The sequence below is a fragment of the Brassica rapa genome, chromosome A05 (assembly GCF_000309985.2).
Source record: "Brassica rapa cultivar Chiifu-401-42 chromosome A05, CAAS_Brap_v3.01, whole genome shotgun sequence".
Lineage (NCBI taxonomy): Eukaryota > Viridiplantae > Streptophyta > Magnoliopsida > Brassicales > Brassicaceae > Brassica > Brassica rapa.
Genome location: NC_024799.2, coordinates 11,270,907 through 11,285,577, shown reverse-complemented (window position 1 = coordinate 11,285,577; position 14,671 = coordinate 11,270,907). Strand labels below are relative to the sequence as shown.

Sequence of the window (14,671 nt, the reverse complement as noted above, 5' to 3'; positions counted from 1 at the left end):
CTAAGCTTCACATTAGCACTTATCACCTCCTGAGCTTTATCTTTCAGGAATTGAACTCTATCTCGACATTTTCCTTCCTCACCAAAGACGTAACCACATCTCCATTTCCAACACCACCAAACTGTTAGAGCAAAAAGCGTAGGCCATAAGTCTCTCTGTTCCGACGTCTTCCTCCCTAGATTCTCAAACATCCATTCCATAAGAGTTTGGTTAAAGAATCTTGGTTGTTTAGATGGTGGGACCGTTCGCGTCCATAACCCCGAAGCTGCAGGACAATCGCGAAGAACGTGAAGAATAGTTTCCTCGCCGCCTTTGCACAATGGACACACACTATTCTCAGTCATGTGTCTACGTTTGCGTTCCATATTTGTCATGATAGCTTGATGCGCTACCAGCCATAAGAAGACTCGGACCCGTTCTGGAGCAATAACACGCCATATCTGACTATTAAAACTCCTCCATATTCGGTCTCAGCTCAGCATCTCTAGTCAGAGAGGCATAAGCAGACGTCACCGTAAAAGATCCATCTTTGCTTCCTCCCCACGACATTCTATCTTTTGCTCCAGTGACCTCATCCACTACTACGGAGGCCAGTCGTAGACGATTTTCAATTGACATATATGGTTCAATCCTTTGAAGTGACCAACCATTACCACTCTGCCAAAGATCACGAACCCTTTATATAATCATCAAAAATAAATAAAGGTCTTTGAAGCTAGTAATATAAACAAATAAAGGTATACACATACTCCTTTATAGAATATGTAACAGTTTTGCATCAATTGGTTTTGGGTGTTAGACCAAAAAAATAAAAAATTTTGAGTGTTGCATTCCATTTCAAAAAGTACAAGTTGGAATTTTTTTTTCAGTTCAAATCATACTAAATTTCAAAGTTGGTGTTTTAACATGTACGTATAAATTAATATTTTAAATATTCATTTACATATTATAGATCAAGAATCGGTTTAGTAATATTTTTTTATTTAACTTATGTTTAAGTTATATCATCTCATCGCTATTTAAGGAATTGTAAGTCCTAAAAATTTATATAAAATAGTCAAAGTTATTTATATATCATAATTCTAGGTTCATATATGTCCTCCAAATCCTTTAAGTAGAGTTTTAGTTTCCTAATATAATATTGAATTCGTTTAAATGATACAAGTCTTAATTTGCTTGGTTGCTACTAAAACAAGTAGATTAATAATAAGCTAAAAGAGAATGTGTTTCGAAGGGAAATCCTTAAATTTACAAACTTTTAAAGTTTATAATAAACCAAATTGCCTAATATACCTAATTTAATTATATAACCGTCAGATAAAATTAATAAATTGCATATGAATTAATGAATGAGCATTTATTAGCATATATATTCTCATTCAGACATGTGAGGGTATTTATAGTGTGTGAAGTATATATGTATTTGACATTACATATTTAAGCAAGAGGAATATGATGCCGTAAAACTCAACATGGTTATTTGTTTATTCGTAATGAATCAACTTTCTTTGTATTAACAACTCAATCCTTGCTTAGATAACAGTATATAAAATCTGGAAAATTTGTTACGTTAACATTATGTGAATTTTACTTCAAAAAGAGACAGCAAGTCGTGAGGTGGAGAACATGGAGGATTAAAATCATTGCAAATATTCGTACGTAACGAGTTTACTTCAGAGCCCATGCAAATTCTCATGCACGCAAATTTTTCTATATAAACCTTTCCAAGTTCACTATTTAGTCATCATCATCAAATTACCCATAAACAAAAAACAAATTAAAACAACTAAGAACTAAAGAAAGCAACCCATAACAATGCTCTCAACCATGGAAATTCCAAAAGCTCACTTCTCTTTGGCCATTCTTGTCATTCTCTTTGCGGTTTCAAGTAGCCAAAATGTTGCCACCCCGGCCTGTAAGGCTAAAGAACCCTTCAACTGCGACAATCCCCTTACATTCAACCGAACTAGTTTTCCAAAGAACTTCACTTTTGGTGCGGCTACTTCCGCCTACCAGGTACATATCTCTTTGTTACTGACCATTTTAAAAGATATATATAGCGATCTATTAAGATTATTTTTATCTATATAAAACCCGGCCGGCATGATTTATATATATATATATATATATATTTGTACCAGATTGAAGGTGCAGCACATAGAGCACTTAACGGATGGGATTATTACACTCACAGATATCCAGGTAATAAAAATCATTCAAAAAAAAATTCCCCGTATAATTAAATAGCATGTATGGGCAATTAAGTGTACAAACAACGGATGGGACGATTTCACTCATAGATGTCCAGTTCATGCTCAAATTTCGGTTTGCTGTATATGTACAGAGAAAGTTCCAGATCACAGTTCTGGAGACCTTGCTTGTGATTCGTATGATCTTTACAAGGTGAGAAGCTATTATTGATGAATGTGTGTATACATGTAGTTTTTCCATTTCAGAAATGTAATTTAACTCTTGAACTCTCATATGATTAACAGGAGGATGTCAAATTACTGAAAAGAATGAAGGCACAAGCCTACCGGCTCTCAATAGCATGGTCTAGGGTCTTACCAAGTAAGTGCATATGATAAGAACATAATTTTATTAATGTTAGTATTGATATTATTGCTATTATATTATTATTATATTTTTTTAACTAATGTGATGATTGTGTATATGCTTACCTTTAGAGGGAAGATTGATAGGAGGGATTGACGAAAACGGGATCAAATACTACAATAACCTCATCAATGAGTTAAAAGCAAATGGTAAAAATGTTATACAAATTTGTATTCTTCACAATACATATATGAGCAAATTCTAATTGTCTTATGAATAAATGTGTGAATTAATAAAGGCATAGAACCGTACGTAACAATCTTTCACTGGGATGTTCCCCAAACTCTAGAAGATGAGTATGGAGGTTTCTTGAGCCGGCGTATAGTGTAAGTGCATTAAATAAATTATATATTACACCTGTTTTTCTTTGAGTTAGGTTATGTTATTTACGTACATCACATCTGATCTATATTTTATCGAATATGTATGATACATGGACAGGGAGGACTACAAAAACTATGCCGAGCTTCTATTCCAGAGGTTTGGAGACAGAGTCAAATTTTGGATCACTTTAAACCAACCTTACTCTCTTGCAAGCAAAGGTTATGGAGATGGATCGTATCCGCCTGGTCGGTGCACTGGCTGTGAATTTGGAGGAGATTCTGGAACCGAACCTTATATAGTTGGACATAACCAACTTCTAGCTCATGCAAAAGTTGTAGAATTATACAGAAAAAGATATCAGGTTCATATACTTACCAAATATGTCATAAATTTTTGCTTCCAAAATTATTTGTATGTGGTATATGTATCTTATAATCCAAAAATATCAATGCATGCAGAAATTACAAGGTGGTAAGATAGGAACGACCTTGATCGGGAGATGGTTCACCCCATTAAACGAAAATAGCATTCGCGACACGGCTGCTGCAAAGCGAGCATTTGATTTCTTCGTCGGATGGTATATTTATATATATACGTCAATTATTTGACTCTCACATCTCATGAATATACACGAGCAAACATATATATTTATATATAAAGCTTTGGTTATAAATCCTTGAAATTTGAAAAATATACTTGCAGTATTTAATTCATAATTTTTGTGCTATATATATGAAGGTTTTTGGATCCACTGGTCTATGGAAGATATCCAAAGATAATGCGACAGATGGTGGGAAATAGATTGCCCAAATTCACACCCCAAGAATCAAAATTAGTCAAAGGATCACTTGATTTTCTAGGGTTGAACTATTACGTTACTCAATATGCGACCACCGCACCTCGTTCCACACAACCTAATGTCATAACCGATGCAAGAGTTACTCTTGGATGTATGTAAAAAATATTGTGTTTCTTATATGTATATGTGTGTGTGTGGGTTTGTTAAACTCATATAATTTTCTCTACTTTCCTACAGATTATCGCAACAAAGTACCTATTGGTGTTCAGGTTATCATCGACTTTGATTTAGAATCATTATTTTTTTTAAAGATCGTAGCATTTTTTAAATTTCAATTCTTTTTTTTTGTTCCCTTCTTGTGCAGGCGCCTAGCTTCGTCTACTACCCTCCAGGGATCCGTCAGATTCTTAACTATATCAAAAACAATTACGGAAACCCACTTACCTACATCACTGAAAATGGTACTTACATATCATCATACCAATACATATACGATTAACCAATGAAAACGTTATATATATATATCTTGTTAAAATCTTGTGTTAAATTTTCAGGAGTTGCTGATCTTGATACCGGAAACTTAACGCTGCCAGATGCTCTTGCTGATAATGGACGAATTCAAAATCATTGCAGCCATCTTTCATGTCTCAAATGTTCTATCGAGTGAGTTTTAATGATTCTTACTTAATTTATTTAACATACTTTTGAGCATTATAAGTGTTAACATTATTTCAAATATATTACAGTGATGGATGCAACGTAGCAGGGTATTTTGCATGGTCTTTGATGGATAACTACGAGTTCGGAAATGGTTACACTCTCCGCTTTGGTATGAATTGGGTCAATTTCACTAATCCTGCTGATCGAAGAGAAAAAGCTTCTGGAAAATGGTTTTCTAAGTTCATTATCAAACAATAAGAAGAATCAATATATTTTAATAAATTATGTGCATCCAACCTACTGAATCTAATAATTACTCTACTCTATGTATTGTTTGTTTTATTTTTATTATAATTAATTAATAAAGCTTCGATGATGTGTATGTGTTGCTAATACGGTTGTAATAACCAGGCCTTGGTTTTCGGTCAATTCATAAATAACGTGAAATTTATACATGTGTAGGCTTTCTTCTTCTTGTTTCTATATACTCTGACCAACAATTACTTGTCAAAAGTTTACAACGTTCTCTAATATTTGATATCGTTATTAATTATTACCACGCTGGCTTGTTTGAACAACAAAAGTGGAAAACCAATGATGTATTATACTTAATGCCTAATTAATGGGCAAAGTCGAATCATTTTGCTTTGTTTGTATAGTTCTCTGCAATTCTAGATTAAAGACACCAAAATAACACAAAAAATTTGTTATGTACAAAAAGTTAGTCATGAAAATGTATGTATTGCATCCCTCCGACCAACGTTCATGGTTTCATGTTGTTAAAGTCAAGAAACTAGCAAGTGAATAGTATCCAGTAAAGCAGAAATTTACTTTTATATTTGCTTCTTTTGTAAGGCTAATCGTTTTGCCTAGCCTCGAAATTCATACCTGCTTTTTAACTATTGTATCCGCAATTGTAAAAATTAAGAGAATTAAGTTTACCAGTCTCTCTTCTCCATATTCTCTCAACCATCCTCATTCTTCTTCAGTGTTTTCATCATTCTTCATTAAGTTAATCTCATATTCTAACATGGTATCAGAGCAATAATCTCCTATTCTCTTCATCTCTTCCGCGTTCAACCTATTTCATTATCTATTTTCTGGATCTAACCATAGAAAACTCAAGGCAAATGGTTGTTCCAATCACCCTTAAGGAGGTAAACTACTTTTTGTGGTCTAAGATGGCCAAGAGAGCTTTAGGTGGCCGTAGTTTGTGGAACCATATGTAAATAAAGGTGAAGCTCCAAAAAATACGGTAGATGGCAAGATTTTCCTTGTGGACGAAGACAAGTGGTTTCAAGACACCATCAAGTGTTGTCTATCATCCAAAACTCCCTAGAAACTTATATATGAAGCAAGAAGCTTTAATCAGATTTTTCTGATTATGGAAATCTGACAACTGAAATATTGATAGACGATAATGAACGAAGTCAGGTCCACTATAGCCATCTTTCATGTCTCAAATGCGCAATTGAGTGAGTTATTCGCGTGTCTATGTGTGAGATATTTTTTTGTGTGTAAAGGTTCGAGTATTAAGCTAAATACTTTAGTATACAAATGGGTGAAATGTAACATGATACCTTGCAAACTCTTTTATGGAAAATTATGAATTTGTGGAGTTATACGCTGCGGTTCGGTATGCATTTGGTTAACTTCACGAGTCCTGCTGATAGAAAAAGAAAAATTCTGGAAAGTGGTTTTCTAAGTTTATTGCTAGGGTATAAATAGATAATGTCAACTACATGTTTCCAACTCTGGAAAGCGGTACTATTTACACTGTAACCTGTAATAGCTATAAGGATGCCATTAATGTTGTAATGATTAATGGGACTTAATACCCAATATAATCATCAAAAATTTTTTTTTTGGTAGGAGGCAGGAGACATGAGTCTCCTACTTTTTATTCAAAAACTAGAAACCAAATTACAAGCAAATTTGCCGAGGTCTGGACACCCCATGACAATCCTCCAACAAAACAGAAACAACATTTTCTGGAACAACCTCAAATAAATGAAAACCAAAAGGTAAAGAAAACGCATAGTTAGCTAATTCATCTGCTAGATGATTAGCCTCTCTATATATGTGAGAAATTTTGACTGACCAGTCTCTTGATATGAAGCCATAGCACAGACGTACTAGGAATGACAGAGGATTCGAATCTTGGATCCCTGTCTTGAGAAAGCCCACAACGCTTTCAGAGTCAACCTCCACTTCCACTTTACGAAATCCACGATCCCAAGCGATACACAGTCCATAGTATACTCCCCACAATTCTGCCAAAGTAGCTGAACAAATGCCAATGTTAAGCGCAAAACCTCCCTGCCACATCCCGCTCTCATCTCTCACAACCCCACCAGCCGTAGCAAAACCAGAATGCCCTCTAGACGCTCCATCGGTATTCAGTTTAACCCAACCATTAACGGGTCTCAACCATGATATATATTTCTCCACACGTTCTCGGGCTACCACGTGCTTTCTAAGCTTCACATTAGCACTTATCACCTCCTGAGCTTTATCTTTCAGGAATTGAACTCTATCTCGACATTTTCCTTCCTCACCAAAGACGTAACCACATCTCCATTTCCAACACCACCAAACTGTTAGAGCAAAAAGCGTAGGCCATAAGTCTCTCTGTTCCGACGTCTTCCTCCCTAGATTCTCAAACATCCATTCCATAAGAGTTTGGTTAAAGAATCTTGGTTGTTTAGATGGTGGGACCGTTCGCGTCCATAACCCCGAAGCTGCAGGACAATCGCGAAGAACGTGAAGAATAGTTTCCTCGCCGCCTTTGCACAATGGACACACACTATTCTCAGTCATGTGTCTACGTTTGCGTTCCATATTTGTCATGATAGCTTGATGCGCTACCAGCCATAAGAAGACTCGGACCCGTTCTGGAGCAATAACACGCCATATCTGACTATTAAACTCCTCCATATTCGGTCTCAGCTCAGCATCTCTAGTCAGAGAGGCATAAGCAGACGTCACCGTAAAAGATCCATCTTTGCTTCCTCCCCACGACATTCTATCTTTTGCTCCAGTGACCTCATCCACTACTACGGAGGCCAGTCGTAGACGATTTTCAATTGACATATATGGTTCAATCCTTTGAAGTGACCAACCATTACCACTCTGCCAAAGATCACGAACCCTTTATATAATCATCAAAAATAAATAAAGGTCTTTGAAGCTAGTAATATAAACAAATAAAGGTATACACATACTCCTTTATAGAATATGTAACAGTTTTGCATCAATTGGTTTTGGGTGTTAGACCAAAAAAATAAAAAATTTTGAGTGTTGCATTCCATTTCAAAAAGTACAAGTTGGAATTTTTTTTTCAGTTCAAATCATACTAAATTTCAAAGTTGGTGTTTTAACATGTACGTATAAATTAATATTTTAAATATTCATTTACATATTATAGATCAAGAATCGGTTTAGTAATATTTTTTTATTTAACTTATGTTTAAGTTATATCATCTCATCGCTATTTAAGGAATTGTAAGTCCTAAAAATTTATATAAAATAGTCAAAGTTATTTATATATCATAATTCTAGGTTCATATATGTCCTCCAAATCCTTTAAGTAGAGTTTTAGTTTCCTAATATAATATTGAATTCGTTTAAATGATACAAGTCTTAATTTTCTTGGTTGCTACTAAAACAAGTAGATTAATAATAAGCTAAAAGAGAATGTGTTTCGAAGGGAAATCCTTAAATTTACAAACTTTTAAAGTTTATAATAAACCAAATTGCCTAATATACCTAATTTAATTATATAACCGTCAGATAAAATTAATAAATTGCATATGAATTAATGAATGAGCATTTATTAGCATATATATTCTCATTCAGACATGTGAGGGTATTTATAGTGTGTGAAGCTATATATGTATTTGACATTACATATTTAAGCAAGAGGAATATGATGCCGTAAAACTCAACATGGTTATTTGTTTATTCGTAATGAATCAACTTTCTTTGTATTAACAACTCAATCCTTGCTTAGATAACAGTATATAAAATCTGGAAAATTTGTTACGTTAACATTATGTGAATTTTACTTCAAAAAGAGACAGCAAGTCGTGAGGTGGAGAACATGGAGGATTAAAATCATTGCAAATATTCGTACGTAACGAGTTTACTTCAGAGCCCATGCAAATTCTCATGCACGCAAATTTTTCTATATAAACCTTTCCAAGTTCACTATTTAGTCATCATCATCAAATTACCCATAAACAAAAAACAAATTAAAACAACTAAGAACTAAAGAAAGCAACCCATAACAATGCTCTCAACCATGGAAATTCCAAAAGCTCACTTCTCTTTGGCCATTCTTGTCATTCTCTTTGCGGTTTCAAGTAGCCAAAATGTTGCCACCCCGGCCTGTAAGGCTAAAGAACCCTTCAACTGCGACAATCCCCTTACATTCAACCGAACTAGTTTTCCAAAGAACTTCACTTTTGGTGCGGCTACTTCCGCCTACCAGGTACATATCTCTTTGTTACTGACCATTTTAAAAGATATATATATATATAGCGATCTATTAAGATTATTTTTATCTATATAAAACCCGGCCGGCATGATTTATATATATATATATATATATATATTTGTACCAGATTGAAGGTGCAGCACATAGAGCACTTAACGGATGGGATTATTACACTCACAGATATCCAGGTAATAAAAATCATTCAAAAAAAATATCCCCCGTATAATTAAATAGCATGTATGGGCAATTAAGTGTACAAACAACGGATGGGACGATTTCACTCATAGATGTCCAGGTCATGCTCAAATTTCGGTTTGCTGTATATGTACAGAGAAAGTTCCAGATCACAGTTCTGGAGACCTTGCTTGTGATTCGTATGATCTTTACAAGGTGAGAAGCTATTATTGATGAATGTGTGTATACATGTAGTTTTTCCATTTCAGAAATGTAATTTAACTCTTGAACTCTCATATGATTAACAGGAGGATGTCAAATTACTGAAAAGAATGAAGGCACAAGCCTACCGGCTCTCAATAGCATGGTCTAGGGTCTTACCAAGTAAGTGCATATGATAAGAACATAATTTTATTAATGTTAGTATTGATATTATTGCTATTATATTATTATTATATTTTTTTAACTAATGTGATGATTGTGTATATGCTTACCTTTAGAGGGAAGATTGATAGGAGGGATTGACGAAAACGGGATCAAATACTACAATAACCTCATCAATGAGTTAAAAGCAAATGGTAAAAATGTTATACAAATTTGTATTCTTCACAATACATATATGAGCAAATTCTAATTGTCTTATGAATAAATGTGTGAATTAATAAAGGCATAGAACCGTACGTAACAATCTTTCACTGGGATGTTCCCCAAACTCTAGAAGATGAGTATGGAGGTTTCTTGAGCCGGCGTATAGTGTAAGTGCATTAAATAAATTATATATTACACCTGTTTTTCTTTGAGTTAGGTTATGTTATTTACGTACATCACATCTGATCTATATTTTATCGAATATGTATGATACATGGACAGGGAGGACTACAAAAACTATGCCGAGCTTCTATTCCAGAGGTTTGGAGACAGAGTCAAATTTTGGATCACTTTAAACCAACCTTACTCTCTTGCAAGCAAAGGTTATGGAGATGGATCGTATCCGCCTGGTCGGTGCACTGGCTGTGAATTTGGAGGAGATTCTGGAACCGAACCTTATATAGTTGGACATAACCAACTTCTAGCTCATGCAAAAGTTGTAGAATTATACAGAAAAAGATATCAGGTTCATATACTTACCAAATATGTCATAAATTTTTGCTTCCAAAATTATTTGTATGTGGTATATGTATCTTATAATCCAAAAATATCAATGCATGCAGAAATTACAAGGTGGTAAGATAGGAACGACCTTGATCGGGAGATGGTTCACCCCATTAAACGAAAATAGCATTCGCGACACGGCTGCTGCAAAGCGAGCATTTGATTTCTTCGTCGGATGGTATATTTATATATATACGTCAATTATTTGACTCTCACATCTCATGAATATACACGAGCAAACATATATATTTATATATAAAGCTTTGGTTATAAATCCTTGAAATTAGAAAAATATACTTGCAGTATTTAATTCATAATTTTTGTGCTATATATATGAAGGTTTTTGGATCCACTGGTCTATGGAAGATATCCAAAGATAATGCGACAGATGGTGGGAAATAGATTGCCCAAATTCACACCCCAAGAATCAAAATTAGTCAAAGGATCACTTGATTTTCTAGGGTTGAACTATTACGTTACTCAATATGCGACCACCGCACCTCGTTCCACACAACCTAATGTCATAACCGATGCAAGAGTTACTCTTGGATGTATGTAAAAAATATTGTGTTTCTTATATGTATATGTGTGTGTGTGGGTTTGTTAAACTCATATAATTTTCTCTACTTTCCTACAGATTATCGCAACAAAGTACCTATTGGTGTTCAGGTTATCATCGACTTTGATTTAGAATCATTATTTTTTTTAAAGATCGTAGCATTTTTTAAATTTCAATTCTTTTTTTTTTGTTCCCTTCTTGTGCAGGCGCCTAGCTTCGTCTACTACCCTCCAGGGATCCGTCAGATTCTTAACTATATCAAAAACAATTACGGAAACCCACTTACCTACATCACTGAAAATGGTACTTACATATCATCATACCAATACATATACGATTAACCAATGAAAACGTTATATATATATCTTGTTAAAATCTTGTGTTAAATTTTCAGGAGTTGCTGATCTTGATACCGGAAACTTAACGCTGCCAGATGCTCTTGCTGATAATGGACGAATTCAAAATCATTGCAGCCATCTTTCATGTCTCAAATGTTCTATCGAGTGAGTTTTAATGATTCTTACTTAATTTATTTAACATACTTTTGAGCATTATAAGTGTTAACATTATATCAAATATATTACAGTGATGGATGCAACGTAGCAGGGTATTTTGCATGGTCTTTGATGGATAACTACGAGTTCGGAAATGGTTACACTCTCCGCTTTGGTATGAATTGGGTCAATTTCACTAATCCTGCTGATCGAAGAGAAAAAGCTTCTGGAAAATGGTTTTCTAAGTTCATTATCAAACAATAAGAAGAATCAATATATTTTAATAAATTATGTGCATCCAACCTACTGAATCTAATAATTACTCTACTCTATGTATTGTTTGTTTTATTTTTATTATAATTAATTAATAAAGCTTCGATGATGTGTATGTGTTGCTAATACAGTTGTAATGACCAGGCCTTGGTTTTCGGTCAATTCATAAATAACGTGAAAATTATACATGTGTAGGCTTTCTTCTTCTTGTTTCTATATACTCTGACCAACAATTACTTGTCAAAAGTTTACAACGTTCTCTAATATTTGATATCGTTATTAATTATTACCACGCTGGCTTGTTTGAACAACAAAAAAAAAATGGAAAACCAATGATGTATTAGGACATCTGATATCTTGCATATTTACATTGTTTTATCCATTCATTCATAAACATTTTCATCATATAGATTAGGATTTAGACATGTTTAGGTTGCATTTTGCATACATATGTCTCTATCAGGTATTTGAGTACCACATGGAGTTTCTGGAGACATTTGGAGCTCAAAAAGGAGTGTTTAGAGTGGTCATTGGGCGAGCAAGGCATGGAGCGACCAGTCCGGAGCGACACCACCAAGTCGCTCTGACTTCCCTATTGGAGCGACCTTACCAGAGCGACAGGGAGAAGTCGCTCGCGGTTTCATCACTCGGAGACGCGAGAACGAGCCCAGAGCGACCTCCCGGAGCGACACCACGAAGTCGCTCGCATCTCACACCCCTCTCGGAGCGACCTTCCAAAGCGACACCCCGAGGTCGCTCGCGTCTCTATGGCGAGACGACACGAAGCGAAGCCTGGAGCGACCTCTCAGAGCGACCTACCAAGGTCGCTCCCGATCCAGAGCGACCCGTTGGAGCGACACACCAAAGTCGCTCGCGACCTCTCGCCCGGAGACACCAAAAATCGGCCCTGGAGCGACTTCCCGGAGCGACACCTGCAAGTCGCTCCGCGTTATTTTGCTGCCGAAAATCATGATTTCTTAAGGACCTTTTTGCAATTTATTTTGGACGTTTTGCACTTGGAAAAACCTATGTTTTAAACATCTTTTGTAGCCACCAGTGGCAGATTATCTTTTATCTTTGATCTATTGAGAAAGACACAAGAACTCTCTTGAGAAGTTCATCTCTTGGGTTTTGATTTGTTATGTTCTTGTGTTCTTGTTGATTTCTTATCTATTTCTCTACATGATTAATCTGAAATCCAATATGGGTTTAAGAGGAATCATGGAGATTAGTGAGTAATCACCTTTTGAATTCATGGGTTAGGGAGATTATGGGTGATTAGGTTAGTTCTAGGATGTTTTAGAGTAGATCATTCTTGTTCCTTGCTAGTAGAGTATTCATAATGCATCTTCTGAGTTGGCCACTCAAAAGTTGATCAATAGACATTTCCCACCCAAAAGGTGTTTGATGAAATGCCTGAGACAACTCTCCTAGGCTTTTAGTATACTTTGCCAAAGACATTTGTTGTTAAAGATGCTAAGATAGCTAATAGACTTGTTAGTAATGATTGCTTTCATATTATTCAACCAAAGACATTTGATGTTTGAGATATGTTAGCAAATGAGCATTCATCTAGACATAGAGCTTGCTTAGAATTGTGTCTAGGCTTAAGGTTGATAGTTTGATTGATCATTTGCCATCCTTAGTTCGATACTTGATCACCCAAGGTCTAATCCCTATGCCCATGAGTTCTCTTTTCCCTTAGTCAAGAAAGTATCATTCTGTTATTTGCTTTTTAGTTTTAGTCATAGCTTAAAACCCATCTAAATCATTGGTTGCACTTAGATTAAGTGAGTACTTGCATTCTCAGTGCTTTGATATCCCTCAGAACTGGTTCGACAATCATTTATACTACAACATTTGTCTTAGGAGCCTTGAAAACTCCTAACATCAAATTGGCGCCGTTGCCAAATTCTGAGTAGATTTAAACATTGAGATTTAGTCAATTGCTTGAGACTAAGTCATTTTTATTTTCTTTTGTTACTGACTCTTCTTCACCTCCCTTTAATCTACAGGTGTATGAACTTGAGGAGCAGGGGTCCATCAAACCTAGTTCCAAGAGCAGCAGACATCAGGGCTTTAGAGAGAGAGTGTACTAGAAAGAGAAGAGAAGAAGAACATCAGGCTCAATTGCAGAGACTGAACACTGATATGGGAGACATACCTCAAAACCAACAGCGAGCAGCTCGACCCATTGGCACTTACGACCGCCCCAACATTCATGGTCATAGATTGGGAATCCGAGCACCCGCTGTGGCAGCCAACAACTTTGAGATCAAGTCAGGACTCCTCAACGTGATCGAGAACAACAAGTATCATGGCTTAGCTCTAGAGGATCCATTTGATCACTTGGACAGGTTCGACAGCTACTGTGGGTTGTCAAAAACCAATGGTGTGTCCGAAGATGCCTTAAAGCTCAAGCTATTCCCTTTCTCTTTGGGGGATAAGGCACGTCAGTGGGAGAAGTCTCTACCCAGTGACTCCATCACTACTTGGGATGACTGCAAGAAAGCATTCTTGGAGAAGTTCTTCTCTACTTCAAGAACTGCTAAGCTGAGAAACGAGATTTCCAGCTTTCAACAGAAGAACTTGGAAGGCTTCAGTGAAGCCTGGGAGAGATTCAAGGGCTACCAAGCTCAATGCCCACACCATGGCTTTTCTAAGGAGAGCTAGCTAAGCACATTCTACCGTGGTGCTCTTCCTAAGTACAGAGCCAGACTGGATACAGCTAGCAATGGGTTCTTCTTGGGGAGAACTGAGGAGGATGCAGAAGAACTGGTTGACAACATGGTAAAGAGTGATGCAGTCTACAGTGGAGACCACGACAGAAGCAGTAGAACTGAGGATAAGCAAACGAGGAAGGAGTTGAAAGCTCTACAGGATAAGATAGACATCCTCCTTGCTGATGAAGCTACCCAAGAGCAGCTGCACTTTGTCGGCAACCCAAGCCAAGAGACACCAGCTATTGTCCATGAAGTTGAGGGTTTGGAAGGTCAGGAAGAGCTGTGTTTCATCAACAACAATGGTAGCTGGTACAAGAAAGAACCCAACTTTCAGTACAACAACTACCAACAGAAGTCCTATTCCAACAACCAGCAGAGTGGCTATCCGCCAAGAAACAA

The 14,671-nt window shown here is 36.1% G+C and overlaps 2 protein-coding genes and 1 non-coding gene across 3 annotated transcripts; 2 read left to right on the top strand and 1 right to left on the bottom strand.

Annotated features, from left to right (window-relative positions):
* The first annotated feature begins 1,827 nt into the window (after positions 1–1,827).
* On the top strand, positions 1,828–6,071 carry LOC117134335 (myrosinase 4-like). The gene is made up of 13 exons (XM_033292609.1): positions 1,828–2,016; positions 2,142–2,202; positions 2,345–2,403; positions 2,496–2,571; positions 2,688–2,765; positions 2,855–2,942; positions 3,058–3,301; positions 3,399–3,517; positions 3,679–3,890; positions 3,977–4,008; positions 4,104–4,200; positions 4,294–4,402; positions 4,486–6,071. The coding sequence occupies exons 1-13, from the start codon at positions 1,828–1,830 to the stop codon at positions 4,655–4,657; spliced, it is 1,536 nt and encodes a 511-aa protein (XP_033148500.1). The 3' UTR covers positions 4,658–6,071.
* Positions 6,072–8,702: 2,631 nt separating this feature from the next.
* On the top strand, positions 8,703–11,540 carry LOC117134334 (myrosinase 4-like). Its single transcript, XM_033292608.1, has 13 exons — positions 8,703–8,891; positions 9,025–9,085; positions 9,229–9,287; positions 9,380–9,455; positions 9,572–9,649; positions 9,739–9,826; positions 9,942–10,185; positions 10,283–10,401; positions 10,563–10,774; positions 10,861–10,892; positions 10,989–11,085; positions 11,177–11,285; positions 11,369–11,540. The coding sequence occupies exons 1-13, from the start codon at positions 8,703–8,705 to the stop codon at positions 11,538–11,540; spliced, it is 1,536 nt and encodes a 511-aa protein (XP_033148499.1).
* A 2,559-nt stretch (positions 11,541–14,099) lies between these two features.
* LOC117134555 lies at positions 14,100–14,206 on the bottom strand. The gene has a single exon (XR_004458739.1). It is a non-coding gene; the product is annotated as a small nucleolar RNA R71 (small nucleolar RNA).
* Between the last annotated feature and the right edge of the window lie 465 nt (positions 14,207–14,671).